General features: G+C 33.5%; 1 protein-coding gene and 1 long non-coding RNA gene across 4 annotated transcripts; both read right to left on the reverse strand.

Moving 5' to 3' along the window:
• Window positions 1-2,442: 2,442 nt before the first annotated feature.
• On the reverse strand, window positions 2,443-13,265 carry LOC110107828 (shikimate kinase 3, chloroplastic). Of its 3 annotated transcripts, XM_028698602.1 has the most exons (12): window positions 13,108-13,265; window positions 12,932-13,002; window positions 12,641-12,866; window positions 5,411-5,457; window positions 5,225-5,279; window positions 5,035-5,107; window positions 4,843-4,930; window positions 4,601-4,683; window positions 4,399-4,528; window positions 3,506-3,584; window positions 2,817-2,881; window positions 2,443-2,721 (listed from the first exon to the last, which is right to left on the reverse strand). In XM_028698602.1, exons 3-12 carry the CDS (start codon window positions 12,858-12,860, stop codon window positions 2,656-2,658), a joined length of 906 nt encoding a protein of 301 aa, XP_028554435.1. In that variant the 5' UTR covers window positions 12,861-12,866; window positions 12,932-13,002; window positions 13,108-13,265; the 3' UTR covers window positions 2,443-2,655. The 3 variants fall into 3 exon arrangements, with proteins under 3 accessions (XP_028554435.1, XP_020693889.1, XP_020693887.1); XM_020838230.2 differs by having other exon boundaries at window positions 2,817-2,864; window positions 12,641-13,002; XM_020838228.2 differs by having other exon boundaries at window positions 12,641-13,002.
• A 4,927-nt stretch (window positions 13,266-18,192) lies between these two features.
• Window positions 18,193-19,026, reverse strand: LOC114580592. Its single transcript, XR_003702055.1, has 2 exons — window positions 18,827-19,026; window positions 18,193-18,595 (listed from the first exon to the last, which is right to left on the reverse strand). It is a non-coding gene; the product is annotated as an uncharacterized LOC114580592 (long non-coding RNA).
• Between the last annotated feature and the right edge of the window lie 2,048 nt (window positions 19,027-21,074).

The following is a 21,074-nucleotide window of genomic DNA, read 5'->3' on the forward strand; positions in this document are numbered from 1 at the left end:
AGTCTTATCAACAAGAAGAATATCATCAACAAAAAGCATACACCAAGGTACATCATCTTGCAAATGTCTAGTGAGAACATCCAAGACTAAAGCAAAAAGATATGGGCTTAAGGCTGATCCTTGATGTAACCCAACCGAAATAGGAAAATACTTGGTCAATCCACCTTGTGTTTGAACACAAGTAATAGCTCCTGCATACATATCTTTAATGATTTGAATATAAGCATTATTGACTCCTTTCTTTTCAAGAACTCTCCATAGCACTTCTCTTGGAACTTTATCATATGCTTTTTCTAAATCAATAAATATCATATGTAGATCATCCTTATTTTCTCTATATTTCTCCATCAAACCTCTTAATAAATGTATGACTTCCATAGTCGACCTACCCGGCATAAATCCAAATTGATTTTGAGAAACATTAGTATCACACCACAACCTATGCTCCATAACTCACTCCCATAGTTTTAAAGTATGACACATTAACTTAATACCTCTATAATTCGCACAATCTTGAACATCACCTTTATTCTTAAAAATAGGAATTAACACACTCATTCTCCACTCATCTGGCATCTTCTTAGTCTTCAAAATAGTATTAAAAAGTTTAGTAAGCCAAGAAATCCCTTCATCTCCTAAGCATTTCCACACCTCTATTGGAATATCATCAGGTCCAACAGCTTTTCCACCCTTCATTCTATTTAAAGCCTCTCTAACTTCAGTTTTACTAATACGCCGATAAAAACAGAAATCTTTACTTTCATTTAGGGTGCTAAGGTCACTACAGTCAATCTTATTTTCACAATCTTCATTAAAAAGATTAGCAAAATATCTCATCCATCTTTGTTGAATATCATCTTCTAAGAAAAGTATTTTTTGATCTTCATCTTTAATACACTTCACTTGAACTAAATCCTTACTACTCTTATCTCTTTGTTTGACTAACTTATACATACATCTTTCTCCCTCTTTAGTTATGCAATTCTATTATATAATCACTAAAGCTAATGCATTTGCATGGATATATTACTTTCTTAGCAGCCTTACAGCCACTTTATATATTTTCCAATTATCAGAATTTTTTAAAATTAAACCAATTTTTATATAAAAAGCTTCTTATTTTTAATTTTTTCTTGCACATTAGGATTCCACGCCAGTATTTTTACTATTAGGAGTTTTTCCCTTGATACTCCAAGGACATTGGCAATATCTTAATATACAGCCCACTTTTTTCGCCATATAATTAGCATCCTCATGCACAAACAAAATCTTAAAGATCTAAAATCTTATTTCAAAATATTTTTGTTAATATTCTTAAATGCCTCTTTAATCCTAGAAATTATTTTACTTTATTTTTTATTTATCCCCTTTATCTTAAAGTTCAAAACTAATAATCGATGTTGGGTACTAAAATTTTCACTCGGAATACTTTACAATCTTTGCAATCAAACGATTTAATTTTTAATAAAAAATAGTCAATATGTTGCTATTTATATTCATTTTTATAAGTATGAGATGTTCAATTCCTTTTCTTAAATAAGGTATTAGCAATTTAAAAAATCATAAGCTAAACAAAAATCCAATATGGTCTTCATCTTCATTCGTCGTTCCAAATCATGGCCACCATGAATGCTTTTAAAATCATCTACTTCTCTACCAACATGTCCATTTAAATCTCCTCCAATAAAAACTCTTTTTTCAAGAGGTATATTATGTATTAATTCTTCTAAGTCATTCCAAAAATTTAATTTAGAACTCATATCCAAACCTACTTGAGGAGCATAAGCACTTATAATATTAACAATCTTATTCTCAATAACAATCTTTAAAGCTATAATTATATCTCCAATCCTATTAATTTTTATAACATTATCCTTTAAACTATTATCTATAATAACACCTACACCATTTCTAGTACGACTCCTACCAGAATACCAAAGTTTAAATCCTAAACTATCAATTTCCTTAGCCTTATCTCCAACCCATTTAGTTTTCTGAATGCACAAAATATTTAACTTCCTATGAATCATAATATATATTAATTCCATTAATTTTCCTATAAGGGAACATATATTCCAAGTTTCTATCCTAATTTTAATTTCATGGACTAACTTCTTTTCCCACATCCGTCCTTGATGTGGGAACCCTTGCCTATTTAACACTGCACCCGGGCGCCGGTGCAGCGGCCCTTGCACACTTGTCACTGTATTCAGGCCATACAGCGCGTCGCTTCCAGGGGACGCCCTAGCATTAACACAATTTCTTAAAGGATTCATGTCATTATTGTTCGACAAGTTTTACGCTGGCTGTCGACTACCTAACGCAACCCTCCACTTTTCTCATCCAGGACTTGGGACCTGACAACGGCAGTGTTGAAATAAAATTTTCATGACAATAACTAATTTCAAAAAAATAAAATTTCATGACAATTTAACAATAAAATTTACGTACGACTGCATCAATATCATTCTAGGTTTTCATTGATTTCTATCTTAAAAAACAACAATATCATCAATTTACCGCACTTTGCAACCATTCCTTTGTAAGACTTGACGCAATGTTTACACTGACAATAACTCATACAACATGTAGAACAAAATGTCAAGCAACTTTATGATACATCACAGGGAAAAAAAAAAAACTCTTTTTAAATGTTTAGAAGTATGTTAATCTTTCAACCGCTGTGTCTTTTGACAGAAAGCTCTCAATCTTTACGAGTGCCTAGCAAAAACAATTACGTTAGCACGTAATAAAGTTAATTTTTATTGGATAAATGTGAATACATTGAGGAGAATTGAAGCGAAGGAAATCAATACCTCAATGGCGATGGCTGTTGGCGTCAGAGCTGAGACATCACCATGGCCCTGTTTGGAAGCAATATCTGGCGATAAAAACCACACTTGATAGTTATAAGAATAATAGGAAAAGAATTATATCATGATATTGAGTTGCAATTTTTATTAGGATGATAATACAAAATGTTTAGAGTTATAAGATAAATACTCAAAATAAGATGTTTAAACAAAAAGAAAAAAATTAACATTATAAATTAAATTTATCTTGATAAATTATTTAAAGAGAATTTACATATATATCATATAATTATTATATAATTACATATCTAATAACTAAACTTTAATATTTATTTATATACATTTTGGTATCTCAATATGCATGAAAATATATATATTTCACTTTTGAAAAGTTAACAATAACAAAATTTTCTATGTAATTTAAAGATTTTGGTGTTATATAAATAAACATTTAAGTTTAGTTCTTAGATATATATAAATAAATACATAAGAATTATGTGGTACATAGAAAAATCCCCATAATTTAAATTTCTTCTACTTTAAAACATTTATAACCCAACTCTAAAATTTTGTATTTTCATCTTAATACAAATTGAATAGAGAAATCCTATATAATTTTTAGCCAAGATAATATATGTTCTTTGTTAAATAACAGAACAGCAGATGTTATTAATATAAGTATCAAAGCATACGTTGGAGGCAAATCCTTGCGTCAGCATTTGCATAGGCATCACCCCTTTCTTCAGAGAGGGTGGAAAGACGAATCAAAGCCTGCAAGGAAATTTAGTATCGCATAAATAGACAAGTAGATGCATTTGAAACAGATCACTCTCACAAAGCGAGCCAAAAAGCTCCATGGAAGCAAAAAAAAAAAAGTTATCGATTTCTAGTTGTTTTTTTGGCCTTTTTAGAGTATATAATTGTGAGATGAATACAGTTTGGCATAATGTCTACTAAGACGCATTAGAGTGTAGAGTTTAATCCTTGATTGAAGAGGTAAAAAGCATAATGGTATGGAAGTTTTAGAGGTTGGCTCTCATGAATAGGATTAAGCTTTTGGGTTGAAAATATGTATAACCACTAATATATTGATTAACTTTGACCCACAATTAATCGACAGTGCCTAACTAGTGATATCAAATCCCAATTCAGCAGGACTAAATGGTTCATGTGATTTGTGGCTACCAAAATTTTTTTACTTTCTACCTAGTCGAGCAAAAGTTTAAAACAGGCAACTAACACAATAGTTCCACACGATTGAGTGGCTAGCGAAGGATAGCCAAAGTGGTATTACATTGGAATATTGGATGGATGAACATATGCTAGTGTAAATATATTTATTGTTGGCACTCACCCATAAGTTTAAGCTTATGACCTGAAAATGTGCCCAACTATTCATGTATCAAGTCCAACTACAAATCCACTTTTCCTCACATTTCCAAACAAATTCAAATAATTTTTACGAGCTTAATATAAAGTGAAGATAATTGAATGCAAAAACTAGACGCCATTTCCTATATCCATCTAGATCAAGCCATCTAAATAAAAATACTAGCAATTACAAAGTACAAAATTAACATCCTACCTTCGTGTATGGATCACCAGGCTCGTTGTGCAAAAGAGGACGTGATTCAGTCCCCACTGCAGCAATACGCCTAGCAAGAGCCTCAAGAGGCACATCTAACCAGACGGTTATTCCTCGTTTCATATAACTCCTGAAAATAGTAAAGTTCTATTAGTTATTCGATCCGGAACTGCTAGTTATGCTCACAGTTTTACTGCGGTACCAATTAATAGGTCGAATAACAGCACCACCACCAGTGGCAACAACTAATCGGCGCATCAAGGACAGATCTCTAAGAGCTTTACTCTATAAAGAAAGGGAGTGATTGGTTAGAGTTACTAATTAACAACGAACCATAGAGAACTATCACAATACAAACAGTTAAATATAGCAGACTTGTGATTATTAATTAGCCAATGAATTCAATTTTGAAACAATCTGCCAAAGAATGCAATGAAAGCTCACCTCATTGTCTCTAAAGAAAGCCTCACTGCGCTCCTTAAAGATCTGAGCAACAGAATACATTCCAACAGCCTTCTCCACTAACTTGTCGCTGTAAGAATTATAGTAAATAGGTAAGCATACCCATTCAAGAGCAAATAGGGTTGTCACGTCTCATTTAAAATTGCCTATTTTGGTTGATAATTATAAACCAACCTGTCAAAAAAAGAATAACCCAATACTTCTGATAATATCTTTCCAACTGTAGTCTTCCCAGATCCCATCATTCCTGTTAATAAAGCAGGCCAGTTTAACTGTCAAATTTTGAGCATGTGATCTAGTGAACCAATCCTCAAAAGGTAATTTGCTAAAAACATGCTGAAAATGGATCAAACAAGAAACTGACCAACTAGAAATAAACATCTTTCATTCATGTAGGGGATAACATCTTCAGACTTTTTCTGCAGATGAAAAATATGCATCAGTGAGATGATCGCATGGGAAAACGAGACAACAAAGTATTACTTCCTATGCTGAAAGGTATAAAATATGAACCAAAAGACATTTCATTTACAAAGGGAAGGCCAATAACCTTTAAGATTAGAGCTTCATCAACACCAGTAAGAAACTTTTCAGACTCTGCAGTTGAAGACAAAAGGCACGATTATATAAGAGTAAGAAGTGCAATAAATAGAGAGAAAAACATGGAAAACTAACATCCTAAAGAACAAATATCTACCCCGGTGACACAATAATGCTTTCTAAACAGCAAGAAGCGTCACAAGACTTTCTAAATGAAGCACCATAATAAACTATGAGCATCACGCCAATTTTACAAGCCACTACAAATACCTATCCCAATAAGTTGCAATTTCATCGAATGGACAAATTGAACAATAAAAAAATACAAAAATGGAACACAGGATTAAGTCAATGTAAAAACACAATATATGTATTGCTTCTTATTTAGTCCATATACAGGCCTTTATTTGTTTGTACAGCTTATATATTTAATTTCACTCTCATCTCCTTCATTTGTAACATGGTATCAATGTCAGGGTTACTCTAATATTGCTCTTGTAGTAGTGTCTCTTCCACTTTCTACAGGCTTCATCGCACCTTTGTTCCTAGTGCCTCCGTTGTAGCTCTCACCTGCTCTCCGGATCTTGCTAGTCGCCAACTATGAAAGCCCATTGTATCATCCCCTGTTCTTTTTGCAATCATCAAATCCTCTTCAATCCTACAGTCACCATCACATTTGCTTATTGTGTTTTCACCTCTCTTTGCTCAATTCTTATCATGCAAAATCACACTCGGCATCCTCTCCTCCCACTTTGCCGTTTATAAGTTCGCAATCCAATTGCTAACGACTGTCATATTGCCTTGATGCCCACCTCACCACACTCAACAACAAGAAGGGAAAATTTTGAGACAAGAATATAAAGCTTCCTGAATGGTTCAGGTGTGGGAGTAATAGAAATGGAAAATGTACAACCACCAAACTTTTTTTATGAACCAAGTGAGACACTTCTTAAGCGCATGAAAAAAATGGTTTGAGAAGAATCATAAAATTATTGCCAATATTAGCAATGCCCAGCTCTTACTATTCGCCTTCAACATAGTAGTTATGATTGTGGCAAACTCATATGAGAGAGCTTCTTTCCACTTAGCTTTCAATTATTAGTCGTCCCACAAGTAATAATATTGTTGCACAGTTCAACATCTAGATCAAACCCCTAGACAACTTTCTTGTGAAAGCACACCCTTTTTGATCTTTACTTGATATGGCTTTGCTCTCGGACCCAATTTGGGCCATTCTCCAATACCATGAGCAGAACCGACTTGTTTGATTATTGATATGTTAGCTGATGTTAATGAACTAGCTTGCACTTCTTTACTAGTTAGAATCCTCTCACTATCTTGAAAATTGTCATTGTTGAAGTTAGAGTAGTCATAATTAGGTATGCCAAGATCTATGAAGCAAAGGAACTTCAAAATTTTCCCATGCCTATGTTGTACATGTTTTTGACACGGGCATTTGTCTGACACATTCCGATACATGTTCAACATGTTCAAAATTATTTCAAAAGCATTTTAAGCTCGAAATAGGGTCATAGATAACCTAACATAGAGGAGACATATGGAGGACACAAGGGAGAACTCATTAGGGTTTTCTTCCTTTGTTTTTTTAGTCTAATTATCATGCTATAAGAACTCACATGTTGGAGTTACTCCTATTCCATATAGTTATTAATATTTTTTATCACAGTAGCTTTGCCCTCCACACAAGCCTAATGTGAAATATCAGCCCTTTCCATCAATCTTTTCCAAGCTTTTTAGCAGTGGCACAACCATAATATGTCAACCAAGCATATTTTCAATAATGCATACCTAGTGTGAAAACTAAGCATCTTCGTGATAGAAAGTGAATACAATTTCCTTGAAATCAGTGAACGGCAATAACAAATTAGGAAGAAAAACACACCGCTACTATTTTTATTGAAAGATATACGAAAGAAAATAGCAAGATACAATTAAATCTTTAATTAGAGAGGAAGATTCAACTTTCCCAAATCTCTAGTAGATGACTAGAGCCCAAATAACCTAAGACTACACTGAATTCTGCAAACAAAAAAAATAAACCCCAAGAAAACATACGTTAAGCCTACCCAAAATAATACAATTCCCAAACAACATCCTTCATATAATTTTTCCTGCTAGTCCCCGCCCGCCTTTTGAAATTGCCTCATGAGCCTTGCTGCAAAAAGGAGGCTGGTTCCTGTTCCACCTAAAATAGGCGGAAATTCCGCCTCAAAATAGGCGGAACTATTCTTCCTCAATAGAACTAGTCCGTGGTGACCGGCTGGATCGGTTTAACAATACTTCCTTTCAAAAACTCACCTTATCCACAAGGTGGAAAGACAGCTTCTTTCTCAATTTCCTCTCATCACAAACGGTGAGAACTTGAAGATGTTGATTCTTACATCTATGCCCCGATATATATCTCTCCTCATATCTAAAATAGAGCCCCTTCACCCTCTTCTCATGTAACTTCGTTTCTGTGAGCTTCTTGAAGTTATTCCTAGGTCTACCTCCTTTAGTCTTCTCTTTCGGGGTCTCTCGAAGAGTACCCAGTGTCGACTTCTTGGGTCCCAAAATGGTAGTGGTCATCCTGTATAAATCTCTTGAGCTGTTGCATCCAATCCCTCTCACTAGGTAACTCTCATCCTGTAATAACTAAGCTATCTTTATAGCCTCTCCCAAATCCTGAAGCCTTATCACTTTAATGGTCGCTCGAATCTCTAGTTAAACCCTTTCATAAAGTTTCCCTTGAATGCAATCTCCATAAGACAGTCCAGTCAGCTAGCGAGATGCTCAAACTGCTCATGGTATTCCTCCACCATCTCGTCCTCTATCAGGGCGAAGAATTGCTCATAGAAGTCCCCTTCCCTGCTTGTTAGGGAGCATTCCAACAAGCAGTCTTTAAACTATCTCCAAGTCCATAAGGGTCACCTCATATCCCTCCACTAGTACCATGCTGATTCTTTCCCCTTCAAGCATATCCCGGCTGTTGTTAGTCTCTCCTCCACCATCAACTTATTGACTGTAAAGTACCTTTCCACCATGTAGATCCACCCATGTGCATCCTATCCCAAAAAAATAAGCATCTTCAGCTTCCTCACCCTCAGATCTCCTCTGTCACCCCAATTTCCTCCAAAACTTCCCATTCCCCAAGGGGGCAGCTCTCCCCATTTTTGTCAATTATTCCTCCGCTCGTACCTAAACCTTTCATCACAAGCCCAACTTCTCCCTTTAAGTTCAGCACCCCTTCGATCATATTCAACCCCCATCCTTTTAAATTCAGCACCCTTTCGATTATATTCAAGCCATCACCATTCAAATTAAACCCCTCTCAATTCAAATTCAAACCCCTCCGCTCATGCCAACCCCTTCACGCCTCTCTACATACACTATACCCGACTTCTCCCAATGAATATGTTCTAAGGGAAGCATTCTCTTTTCTCCCTCAACAATCACTGCCTCAAAATCTTTCATTCTCCTTATTGAATTAGGGTTTTCTCCACTTTCTTGGAGATGAACAGCTTCCCTCGCCTATGACAATGCCAACTTTAGTTTGGCCCTTGAGAAACTTCTTCAACATCTCCTCCATGATAGAAAATTTCACATCAATCTTCTCGTGGACGGATAAAATTTGACTTTTGAAATCTAAAACTTGAGTTAGAAGATCTGAAATTTCATATTTCAATTTTTCTATCTCCCCCTCCAACACTTATATTGTTTTCCCTATAATGGATACTCGGATCTAGGCTCTGAACAGCAAAATCGTCCACAAAACAACAGTTCTGATCTTCAAACAGGAAAAAACAGCAAGATCGGAGATAAAACAATGCATAAATCAACGAGGAGACTTTTATTTCGACCTAGGAAATTGCTCTAATACCAATTTGATAGGAAATGAATTCAATTTCCTCAAAATCAGCAAACGACAATAACAAATTAAGAAGAAGAACACACAACTATTTTTATTGCATGATATATGAAAGAAAACAACAAGATACAGTTGGATCTTCAATTAGAGAGGAAGATCCGACTTACCCAAATCCATAGCCGCCAGCTTGAGCTCAAATAATCTAAACTACTCTGAACTCAACAAAGAACAAATAAAAAAACAAACCCTAGGTAAACACTACTTAAAGCATACCCAAAATAATATAATTCCCAAACAATCCCTTCATATTAATTTTCCCTCTTAATTGTCCCCTCCAACTCCTTTTGAAATTGCCTCCTAGGCCTTGCTACAATAATGAGGCGGGCTCCTATTTCGCCTAAAACAGGCAGAAGTTCAGCCTCAAAAAAGGTGGAACTATTACACCTCAACAGAGTCGGTCCAGGGTGATTGGTTGGACCGATCTAACACTTCGTAGAGGAACATACCTACATGACGTGATAGTCATCTTGGCTACCACTTCAGTTATTTAGTGTCTCAATTCTATCTATCATCTAATCTCATCATCCGCTACAAACGATGTCTACTCACAACCCTGACAACCATTTCCCTTTTATGCTTATCTAGCAATGGTCACGACCCTTGGTTGTTGCTTTATTTCTACTCATTACAATCTAACATAAATCTCTTCCTATATATACTCAAATGTTAGAGCTAAATGTGAATGGCTCTAAGCCTTTAGCTTTGCTTATTTAACCCTAATTCCATTTTTTTCCCTTTTTTTGTACTGTCTTTATCAAACAAGAAATTTTTTCAACTTTATGATTCTATTCTAATATTTTTTTTTTCTTTTTGAAGAAAATTAATGATGTTAGTTTTTAATATTAATAATAAGGTTTATGATATTATCCATCAGTGACCAATTAATATAGGTTATTTTTATAAGATAATAAGATAATGATTTCTAAAATGCTCATTGATATAACTGGTAATAATCCTATATAGGATGATAATGAACCTTTATGAAAGTATGTTATCAAATTAGGCAATGTAGGAACAAAGGGGAAGGGGAAATATAAAATGCAAATATTGATATTGTAAAGTATAAGGGAATGTATTCTAGAGTATGACTATGTGAGCTTGCTTGCTTGGAAAATTCAAAGAGACATGTAATCATGCTAAGCAATAGCATCCATGCAACTTGAAGAACTGCACAATTTAGATGCAAAGACTAATTAGAGGAAGAGGAATGCCTCATTTAAGAAGGATCCCCTTCCTTCTTGAAGACAAAATAGGTCCAATCAAGTGAATGAACATTCTATTTCATAATCAAGTGCAATTTTTTTGGGGTGTAAGGTTATGATCCAAACAAGAGGAAGATATATGGACCAAAGAAAACTATTCGAAGCGCATTTAATGTGCAAGCCAGATATCAATAATATAAGGAAATTTCTTGCATGTTCTATTCAATTTCCCTTTCACTTCCTTTAACAAACAATCCATGCTATATATATATATATATATATATATATACCAATAACACTCCATGGATATAAATCCCATCGTTATAATCTTTTGACGACAACACTCCTTTAGTCGGTAAGAACCAACGTCAAAAGAATGTTTGAGGAACCAAACAAGATTGGAAAAGAAAAGGTAATTACCACATTTTGTGATATCTAAACTTATACCCAAAAAATACCAATTACTTTTATGGGTGTTGCAAGAGTTAATCCTAAGTTTATAAAAGTCATCAATTATGAAGGAGCATAAAAAGATAAATTTTACATTGCAAATCATATCATAAAGTGATTAGAGATTTTGTTTAAGATAGAATGGTTCAAATTATCTCTGACAATGCACAAATGAGCAAAGTGGCAGAACTGCTAATTGAAACCCAAAACCCTCATATTTTTTGGATTCCTTGTGTTGTTCATATATTGAATCTTGCATTAAAAATATTTGTGTTCTAGATAATCAAAGGGTTTTTCAAATTTTAATGAATTTATGAAACTATAAATGTTGATTATGGCATAAAATAGTTTTGCATTGACATTAGTTATGCTAAGGTTATTCAAAATTGTACAACATTGCAAGCCATAGTGAGTAGTGATAAAAGGAAAAATTATTAAGATAATATAGATCATGCCAAGTTTGATAATGCAAAATATTAGATGATTTGTCACGGGATTAATTAGATTATGCTATTTCTTTTATAATTCTAATATATGAAATATCAAGAGTAGTAGATATAGACAAGCTTTATCTCTCTACCGTGTATTTGACATATGAAATTTTATGATTGAAAATGTGAAAGAAAAATATATCACATTAGAGATAGAGAGAAATAAAAAGGAATACGCTTTTTATAAGGTAATGTATAACATTATACTATAAAGATGGAACAAAGGAAACACTCCCTTTATTCATTAGCCTACTCTCTTAATCTAATATAGCATTAATTAATCTTAGTTTAGCCTATTTCTTACAAATTAGATGCATTTTTGCTAAAGTATCAAAGCCATGCTTGGCTAAGAGGTTGTTTGGAAATACAAACATTTTAGAAATATAGATTAATTATAATGCACATATTTTAAAAATATAAAGTTCTTTGGTTGGATGCAAATCAAAAGCATTGATTTTTTTTTTTTTTTTTGCTATTTAAATCAAATGTCTGTCTTTTGATGACCCGGTTAGGAGAGTAGATGTATTAGATCTAGCACATGTTAAGAAAGGTAGAGATAGACCTAAAAAAGACTTAGTTAGAAAGTATTAAAAATGACTTTCTTATTAAATTTAAATGAGAATTTGACTCTTAATAGAACACAATAGAAAAAAAAAATTCATATGGACGATTCCACATAGTGGGATGAAAGCTTAATGTTGTTGTTGTTTTGTTATGATATATTTCAAATATTTTCAAATCAAAAGCATTAAAGATTGACAAGAGCACCAATGATGAGAACTTGATCTCATCATGAATATTTCGAGCTATTCAACACTCCTAACATAAAGAAGAAATAGACGAGATAATACATAAAGGGAAGTTTCAGTAATTATCCTTCATGTCTCATCTACCCTAATAGGAATTTATACAATATAATGGTTTAAGCTAATTATTATTCCTAATGAATTCACTATTAACTACTAACCTAATTATAAGTGGATTCACATCATATTAAGTGGAATGTAACCAAATTCACCGATTCCATTTCTTTACATTTAAACTATCTATACGTGTTCAATACCCTTGATTTCTCAGCAATTATTGATGAAAAATTCGTTTCAAGTTAAGATGTTTTATTTCAAAAAGACACACATGCCATTAAGCATCAGAAAATCTATAAAATTTACCTTCTTTTCTGCTGCAACAACAAGAAATCTTCATCCGCAAGCTTTCTGACCGATAAGAAGATGTGCCTGCTTGCGAAACTTGAAGGTTAATAATGCTTGGGCACCTCGTATCAACCCCAAATCCTCTCTGGATCCTTAAACCTCCTCCTGTCCTCCTTCTACCTCTCTCGGGTCCATTCCAGGTACATGACTGATTGCTCAGCGCCGAAGCCGCCTCCATAGTCCTCTAGATCACCGCTATCGAAAAGCGTCACAAAAAAAGGAAAGAAATATCCACAGCAAGAACGATACCTCTTTATCCCTGTTTCCTTCAGCTTCTATTATCCGCTGCAGATCTAAAATAAGAACCCAGCACCATACACCTAACCAAATTAAATTTATTCAAAATTCAAATGAAACCCCCGATTTCGACCAAATGAGAATAACGACCAATTCAAAGCCGAATCCATAGAGTGAAAAAGAAATACCTCAAATCCAACGAAGAATCCACGTAAGGCTCTACAAGATAGAACAGATCAGTTCGGCGCACTATAAGAGAAGAAGGAGACGATCCGGGATAGGTGGAGCGGACGAAGTAGGTGGCAGACGGAGAGGTTTTATAGTAGACTATGGTTCAGATCGCGTGGGAATTGTGGTGTTTGTTCGATTTGTTCAAATTTACAGAATTACCCTTTTCTTCAAAATTTAGGTTCACATAAAAATTTAAGAAAATTATCTTATGATGCGATTATTTAGATAATATAATTAAACTATTAGGTAATATAATCAATTTATTAGATATTTCTCATAGTTTAATATATTAAAATTAATATAATTCGAGAATAACTGTTCAGATCATCTTTTTAAATTATTGAATTTGATTAAAAATATAATCAGAATATCTCAACTTTTACCGTAGCGTGGGTTGGTGAGTCTTCAAGTAGGCCAATAAGTCTCCGTGGCTGCCACAACCACCACGGAGCAAGAAAGAGGGACCTTCGGCTTTAGGATCCCCTGTATGTTTAAACAGCAAACATTATTTCGTTTGGCAATTCTGCCTGCATCTATAAAGTCAAAAGTTCTTGGCTGAGATTAATTTGAGCTGATATATATATATACTAGTTTTGTTACACGTAAAACTAAAAAATCATATAATTATTTTATTATTGTGAAAAAAATTATTTAATTCATTAGTATAAATAATTATAATTGATAATTACATTAATGAAAAATTATATATTTACATTAAAATCATAATGGATAAAATATTTTAATATTTTTTTAAAAATTCAATACTAAATCAGTTATCAAAGACATAATATAAGTAAGAAATGCATACAAACAATGAAAGAAAATTACAATAAACTAAAGGGGGTTTTACATACATAACATTTCAAACTATTATATTTACTTATCTAACACCCAAAGTATACTATTTACATATCTACCACCTAAATACATCCCGTTTCATCTAAAATACCACTCTGTCAGAACTCCGTCCCGACTCTACCTTTCGCTCGTGAAATCTCTTCGTCTTCGTCGCCGGAGTGTCTACCCGATCTAGCGACGTGGGAAGAGGAAGACATCTTCATTTTTCCGCCCCAAAATTCCTGAAATCTGTGACGCCACCGGAGCAGGAAATCGTGACAAGAGGTTGCTGGAGAAGGCAATCGACGACAGCAGCGATAAATGTGTGAAATTTGTGTGAGGAGGAACAACAATTTGCAAGTGGGAGAATCAATTTCTTCTCTTTTCTTTCTGTCTAAAATTTGTGTGATGCTTTTTTATTTGATCACATTGTTCTTCTCATCTGCAAATCCTGGATAAAATTTTGATCTTTTGCCTGCGAGATTTATGAGATTCAAAGAAACAAGTGAAAATGCTTTAGAAGATTGAAGAACCAAGTTGAGCTTGGGATTCGGAATCATATTTCTATTCCTTAATAAATAACTTATGGTTACTATTTCTTAGCTGAATTATCTTAACCAGGGACAGGGGCTCCGCTGAATTGTCTTAGCTGAATTATCTGCTACTCGAATCCACCGGAGGCTCCGCCGACGGCATCGAGAGAGTTCAGGGCCTTCATTTCTTGTTGCCTTCAGAAAGAGCCTTCTCGCCGCCTTACAACTGAACAACATCTGCAGCATTCTTTCATCACCCAGCTTCAGCACCCGCCATTACTGTCATCTTCATCATCCTCTTCCAACTCCTCTCATCTATGAGCATTAGCATCCCCGTGAATTGAGTTGGTTGAAGGATGCTGGGCGGCCAGGACAAGTTCTTCGAAGAGAACGGCGGGCGAATCCTCCGGCAACGTGTGAAAGAACTCAATATATCTCCTTCGAGCTTCCGCTTCTTCACCGTCGGAGAACTGGATCGAGCCACCGACAGCTACAGCGAAAGCCAATGAAGCCTTACCATGGCATCAATGAAGATAGAAGCGGGTGGGTCTCGATTCCTAAGACGTCTGGACACTCCAGTGAGACAGCGACGAAGAAGAAGGAATTTCACGCGCAAAGGGCAGAGTCGGGCCGGAGTTCTGACGGAGTGGTATTTTAGATGAAACGTGGTATATTTAGGTGGTAGGTATGTAAATAGTATACTTTGAGTGTTAGATAAGTAAATATATAAGGTTGAAGTGTTATGTATGTAAAAATCCCTAAATTAAAACCATAAGAGAGAGAACTACTGACTCAATTGATATAACTTTAGATATGATCATTCTATTGTAAGAAAGTAAATTACAATAAGTTAAAGAATTCCAGAATTCCTTACAAACTAACTTCAACAAAATTAAGAAAAATGAGGAAAAAAAATTAAATAAACATTGGCCCCACAAAACAGATGCATTTCTCACTTTCACAAAGCTGAGGAAACAATAACTCATTCCAAAGCAGAAAACTCAATTTCATTGTGATGCATATACCTTTAAATAAGAAAACAATCAAATTAAATAAAATATTAAATCAATTGTAGAATCACAATTAATAAAAACAAATATAATTTAAAGAGGCATGCGTTTGCAACCCAAATGATTACTAAAACATATAGATTTAACAAAAAATATCTACCCAATACTCTCTTTTGTCAAAAACACAAAAAATAGGATGCCAAAGAATACATTAATAACTCCGCACTCTCAATAAAAATAATGAGTTGACTTCAAAGAAACAAGGAATAAAAAAAACCTATCCAACAATACATAATTCTATAATAATAGCGTTATCGAAGAAAGCTACCGTTGATGCTATACCTTAGCGAGATTGATGTGTAGAAGAAAAGGGGCTTCTTAGGGTTAAAGACATGGAATAATTCTTCTTGTGTTAATTGTCGACGTTCATGTTGTTGATGTAGAAGAAATATAATAAAACAGTTATTATGTTACAACCTCTATTACATAAAAACAAATACCAACTAGAGGAAAAGTTATAAGAAAATTTTTCTACATATCCAGTACCATAAATACAGAAAGTGCAAATCAAGTTAGCTTTATATGCGCATCGACATATTGGCGAGAATAACAATTAATATTTAATTTTATTAATATAAATATTATATAGATATTGATGTCTATTGCTTCATGGAAGATAAAGAGGGAGAACTCATGAAAACTACATCTAAGAGAAAATTTGATGCGTAGAAGAAAAATGTCAAGGAAGAAAATTTATGTGTTTTCAATTATAGGGGAGCACATCAACAGGAATTGTTTTACTTTGGCTTGACTTCAACTTCATTAATATTCCAAAGATAGATAGCATCTTGTTCATGATTACATCTTAAAAATAGAGCAGTATTAAATAGCATGGTGCAAATTACGAGATGTTAAATTAGAAATTATAAGCATTATTTCTTAGCTTAGGATATTTCTCCCTCTTAAAAAGTGTAACTGGATGCAATGGCTAACAAGCGATCATCTTTGGTAAAGGATAATGATGCTATGCTACTTGAATAAAGAAAGGCGTACGAACAATGAGTTAGTATAAATGCACATACACTAAGTGTGAACGAATAAATATATAAAAAAAAATTATTATAAATTAATCATATTTACAAAAACTTTATCACTAAGATTATGCATAAGAATTAAAATTCATGTATATAGATGTCTAACAAGAATATTATCAGCATATATAAAAAATCATACAAGATATAAAAGTAATTAATTTTATCCTATTGATGCAACTAAAAATTGCATACTCAATTTAGCAATAATAATATAGATAAGTTATTGAAGACTTATAAAATCTTTGATTGCAAATTCATATTTGCTTTTGATCTAAATTGATAATAAAGTAAATCAACATGTCATAAATATGCAACAATAAGGATAGTAGCATTCACTTGCCTCAAGTACAAAATCTAATACTTTTGATCTAAATTAACAATAAAGTAAATCAACATGTCATAAATATGCAAGAATAAGGATAGCAGCATTCACTTGCCTCAAGTACAAAATCTGATACTTTTGATCTAAATTAACTATAAAGTAAATCATCATGTCATAAATATGCAAGAATAAGGATAACAACATTCACTTGTCTCAAGTACAAAATCTGATACATCTAACGACAACAACTTGGACTCAAAGTGGTGAGCTAAAACTTTCAGAAGCATATGTTGATAAAGTTCTACAAAAAAGAGTTTCTCAAAAATTAGTGTCAAGTATTAAAAATAAATACTAATAGAAAAGAAATTGGAAAATGATTTTCAATGAAAAATAATAATGTAATTGAAGGCTTTCACTTGCAAGTTAAAATAATAGTTTCAAATTTTACAGTATTCTCTTCTATAAATATTCATCTTAGATATACCTCATGAATTATATCACAGTAAATATAATCCAAAAAGAGAAGGCTCGATGACTGAGTAATATAGCATTGGTGCAATGTAGCAACCAAAAATGATAGATGTAGAATTTTACCTTTTTTCTACAAAGAGGGGTCTTCAGCCCAAATAAGGATGATCGAAGAATTTTTATGAGAGCTAAAAAAAATTAAAAGTTAGGTGTAATTAGAATGTGTGTAATATATCAATTAGAAATTGGTTGTTCTATCTCTTTCTAACACCACATGAATTATAGAATTCTATAATTCATGTGGTGGTTCACACTATAGAGTCCTCACTAAATCCAATAATAGAGTAATGTTGATTATTATTAAAGACAATACATTTGTTGTATCATATGCTATTAACCAAAGAGCAAAATGAAGGGAATTTATATGCCTTCATTATCAAATGCAATACAAATATTATTTCAAACTCAACAAAAATTCTCAATCATATTGTACCATCTTTTATCCTATTAAGATAGATTCCTTCTTAGAGTAATACGAATTTAGGTAAAAATTCAAAATAATAAACATTTCATGCACTTTGTAATAAAGTACGCAACAATTAAGTAGCAAAGATTTTGACCATGCCTGGAAGAGGGAACTTGTTGCAGTTCATGCATTGTTGGATGACTGGTCAAAGCTATTCCAGCATAAAACTTAAAAAAACAAAAAATGTGAACCACCATATGAATTACAGAATTCTGGATACAGAATCTTATTTATCAAAATAGAAAAATAAAATTCAAATTAAAAAAACATTTTATTCAACAATCAATTTTATATTTATACAAGTATGAGGCTACACTATTGGCTACATACATGCAACAAAAAGAAAAAAAAAATATTTAACTGGCCATCAAACCAGCAATGGTGCAGTTCCGACGTTAGGTTTAGTCTAGCTTTCCCTTACCTAAGAGAAGTGTCCAAACAAATCTTTTTAACTATGCAGGAGCAGGAAGAAATAAAAATGGTTCCGTCAGTTATGTCTTGCCCTTTTTTTTTAATGAAAAAAAGAGCCAAAGAAACCCTTTGAAAATGCTCGGTGGAGAAGAAGAATAACCATTAAATCCTTTAAAGAGCAGTTCTCTGGCTTCCCCTTACCTAAGAGAAGTGCCCCAACCCAATCTCTTTACCTGTGCTTGAGCTGGAAGAAAAAAATTGGTTCCGTCAGTTATGTCTTGCCTTTTTTTTAATGAAAAAGAGAGCCAAAGAAATCCTTTGAAAATGCTCCGTGGAGAAGAAGAATAACCATTAAATGCTTTAAAGAAAATATTGCAATAGAAGAAGAAGAAAAAGAAGAAAGAGGGCCAACGGAGAAAGCGAATACTAATTAAAGAAAATGTTAAAATAGAAGAAGAAGAAGAACGAAGCTCACAGTTTAGCAAAGGGAGGGTAGGCGGGTTCGCATGCGAGAGACTCACTGTTGCATCTCAGTTGCAAAGCCAGTTGTGTGAAGAAAGGGATAAATTATTATGTCCGGTGTCCGGATTCCTCCGGACACCAATCCAGACGCGCCACATCAACAAAACATACTGGGCCCTGATGTATTTGAGTGATGTGGCGCATTCGGATTGGTTGTTCGGATGTCAGGTGACCGGATACAATAATTTAGTGAAGAAAGGACTACCGATATGGGGGAAAAAGAATGGGGAATATGGATTTAATATGGAATAAAAAAGAATGGATACAAAGGGTGTGGAATATACGGTTAGATTTATGTTTGGCTGCAGATAGCTAAAGGGTAGAATCACATTGGTAGGATAGAATCACATCGGTCGCGATGGGAAACACCGAAAAGGATGGTTAATCGTATATTTACTTGCTTAAATGATATATTATTACGGTTGGATTTAAAAGTGCTGTTGGAATTGATAGAACCACATCTGTCACGACTCACGAATGGGAAACACCAAAATGAAGGGTTAACTGGACATTTATTTGTTTAATAGGTGGCGGAATCTCTAAGAGCGGTGCCAATTTTCTTAATTAGTTATAATTATAATAATTAAAATAAAAGGTTGAGATTTGATTTGAATAATTAAAATTTATTAAAATACATGGCCAGGATTTCATGTGGAAGGAAATTCAAGCCCCTTTTATAGAAGTAGTCTAGATAGTATAGATGTGTATTAAATTGGGCGTATGACTCTTATTGTGTTATTGATTGCTACATAAATTTTATATATTTTCATATTTATTAAATATTTATGATATAATGAAGGGTTAGGATATTATTTTAAGAAATGAAATGGAAGGCTAGGATTGCATATGGGTGGATTCCCAAGCCACACTTATATAGTAGTGTGTGTATATATATATATATATATATAACATTTTGTAACCACACTGAATCCTAATATTAAATTTAAAATAATTTGATAAATAAAACTTATTAATAATATGATGAAATATTATAGATGTTTTAATTATTTAATAGTTTAGAAGAAATTCATTAGACTAAATAGTTTAACATGCTAGAAATTTTACAATAATACAGAGATTATTTTTAATATTTTAGTATTATAAAAAGGGCCAACATATGTGGATAGAACTTTTTTTGAAAAATAAAAATAAAAAATGGGCAAAATCATGAGGATTTACGCAAATCGAAAAGTATAATGGATATATGCTCAAAAAATTATCTTGATCGGGCACGAATCTTGAGGCAAAATCAAGTTGGAAACTTCAAAAATTAAATTCGGGACCATCTGAACTCCAATTTCAGTAAACTTACAGTCGAACTGAATGTCTCAAAAATATGAACCCAACGACACAAAATTCAACCCAATCCGAGCTCAAATATGTCCAAATCAAAGACCCAAAGTGTATTTTGAATGTTTAAACCATAATTTTCATTAACAAACGATTTCTAAACGTGGCATGCTTATAGTCGAATCGAACGGCTTGACAAGAAGAATCCAACACGCCCAAGATCGTTAGATTTTTATATCATTAAGACGTTCAAATGCCAATTAAATGATCAAATATCAAGGGATTCAATATCAGCTGTCCAACATTCAAACCACTCCCAAATGACCCTTGATCTTACTCCTATTTATTGGTCATGCCACTCTCAAAAAGCTATAAGTATACCTCTCATTTGTCATAGAAGTGGACAGAAGCAAAGCAGAGAAGTAAGAGAACTTTCTTGCCACCAGAATCCTCCTCGACCACTACCGGACTTCCACTCGGCAGCCGACTTATGCCGGACTTCTTCCCGACTGCCGACCAACAACGGACTTTTGCCCTGACTGCTTACTAAAGCCAAATTTTTGCTTGATCACTAAACTTCGTCATATTTTCAATCTCCGCTAATAATTGGATTTCAACCCAATGATTGATTATTGTAATTTGATCATCCTCATATTCAGGGATGAGTCATCCACTTGTAATCTAATCAAATACTAGTGAAATCATTACAACTGGGCATGTCCCTATGGTTTTTCTCTTTTCTCCATGGAAAAGTTCTAGTGTTTAATTTTTCTTCTGTTTGTGTGGTTGATTTTTGTACAACGTTTAGATGAAAAGTCCTAGCTCTATCGTTGCATATATTATAGCCTACAACAGTTTGGTGTCATCTGTGGGAAATCCAATTTCACTATCCTATGCATTATTTCAATGGA

Source organism: Dendrobium catenatum, unplaced genomic scaffold (genome assembly GCF_001605985.2).
Source record: "Dendrobium catenatum unplaced genomic scaffold, ASM160598v2 fragScaff_scaffold_128, whole genome shotgun sequence".
Classification (NCBI taxonomy): domain Eukaryota; kingdom Viridiplantae; phylum Streptophyta; class Magnoliopsida; order Asparagales; family Orchidaceae; genus Dendrobium; species Dendrobium catenatum.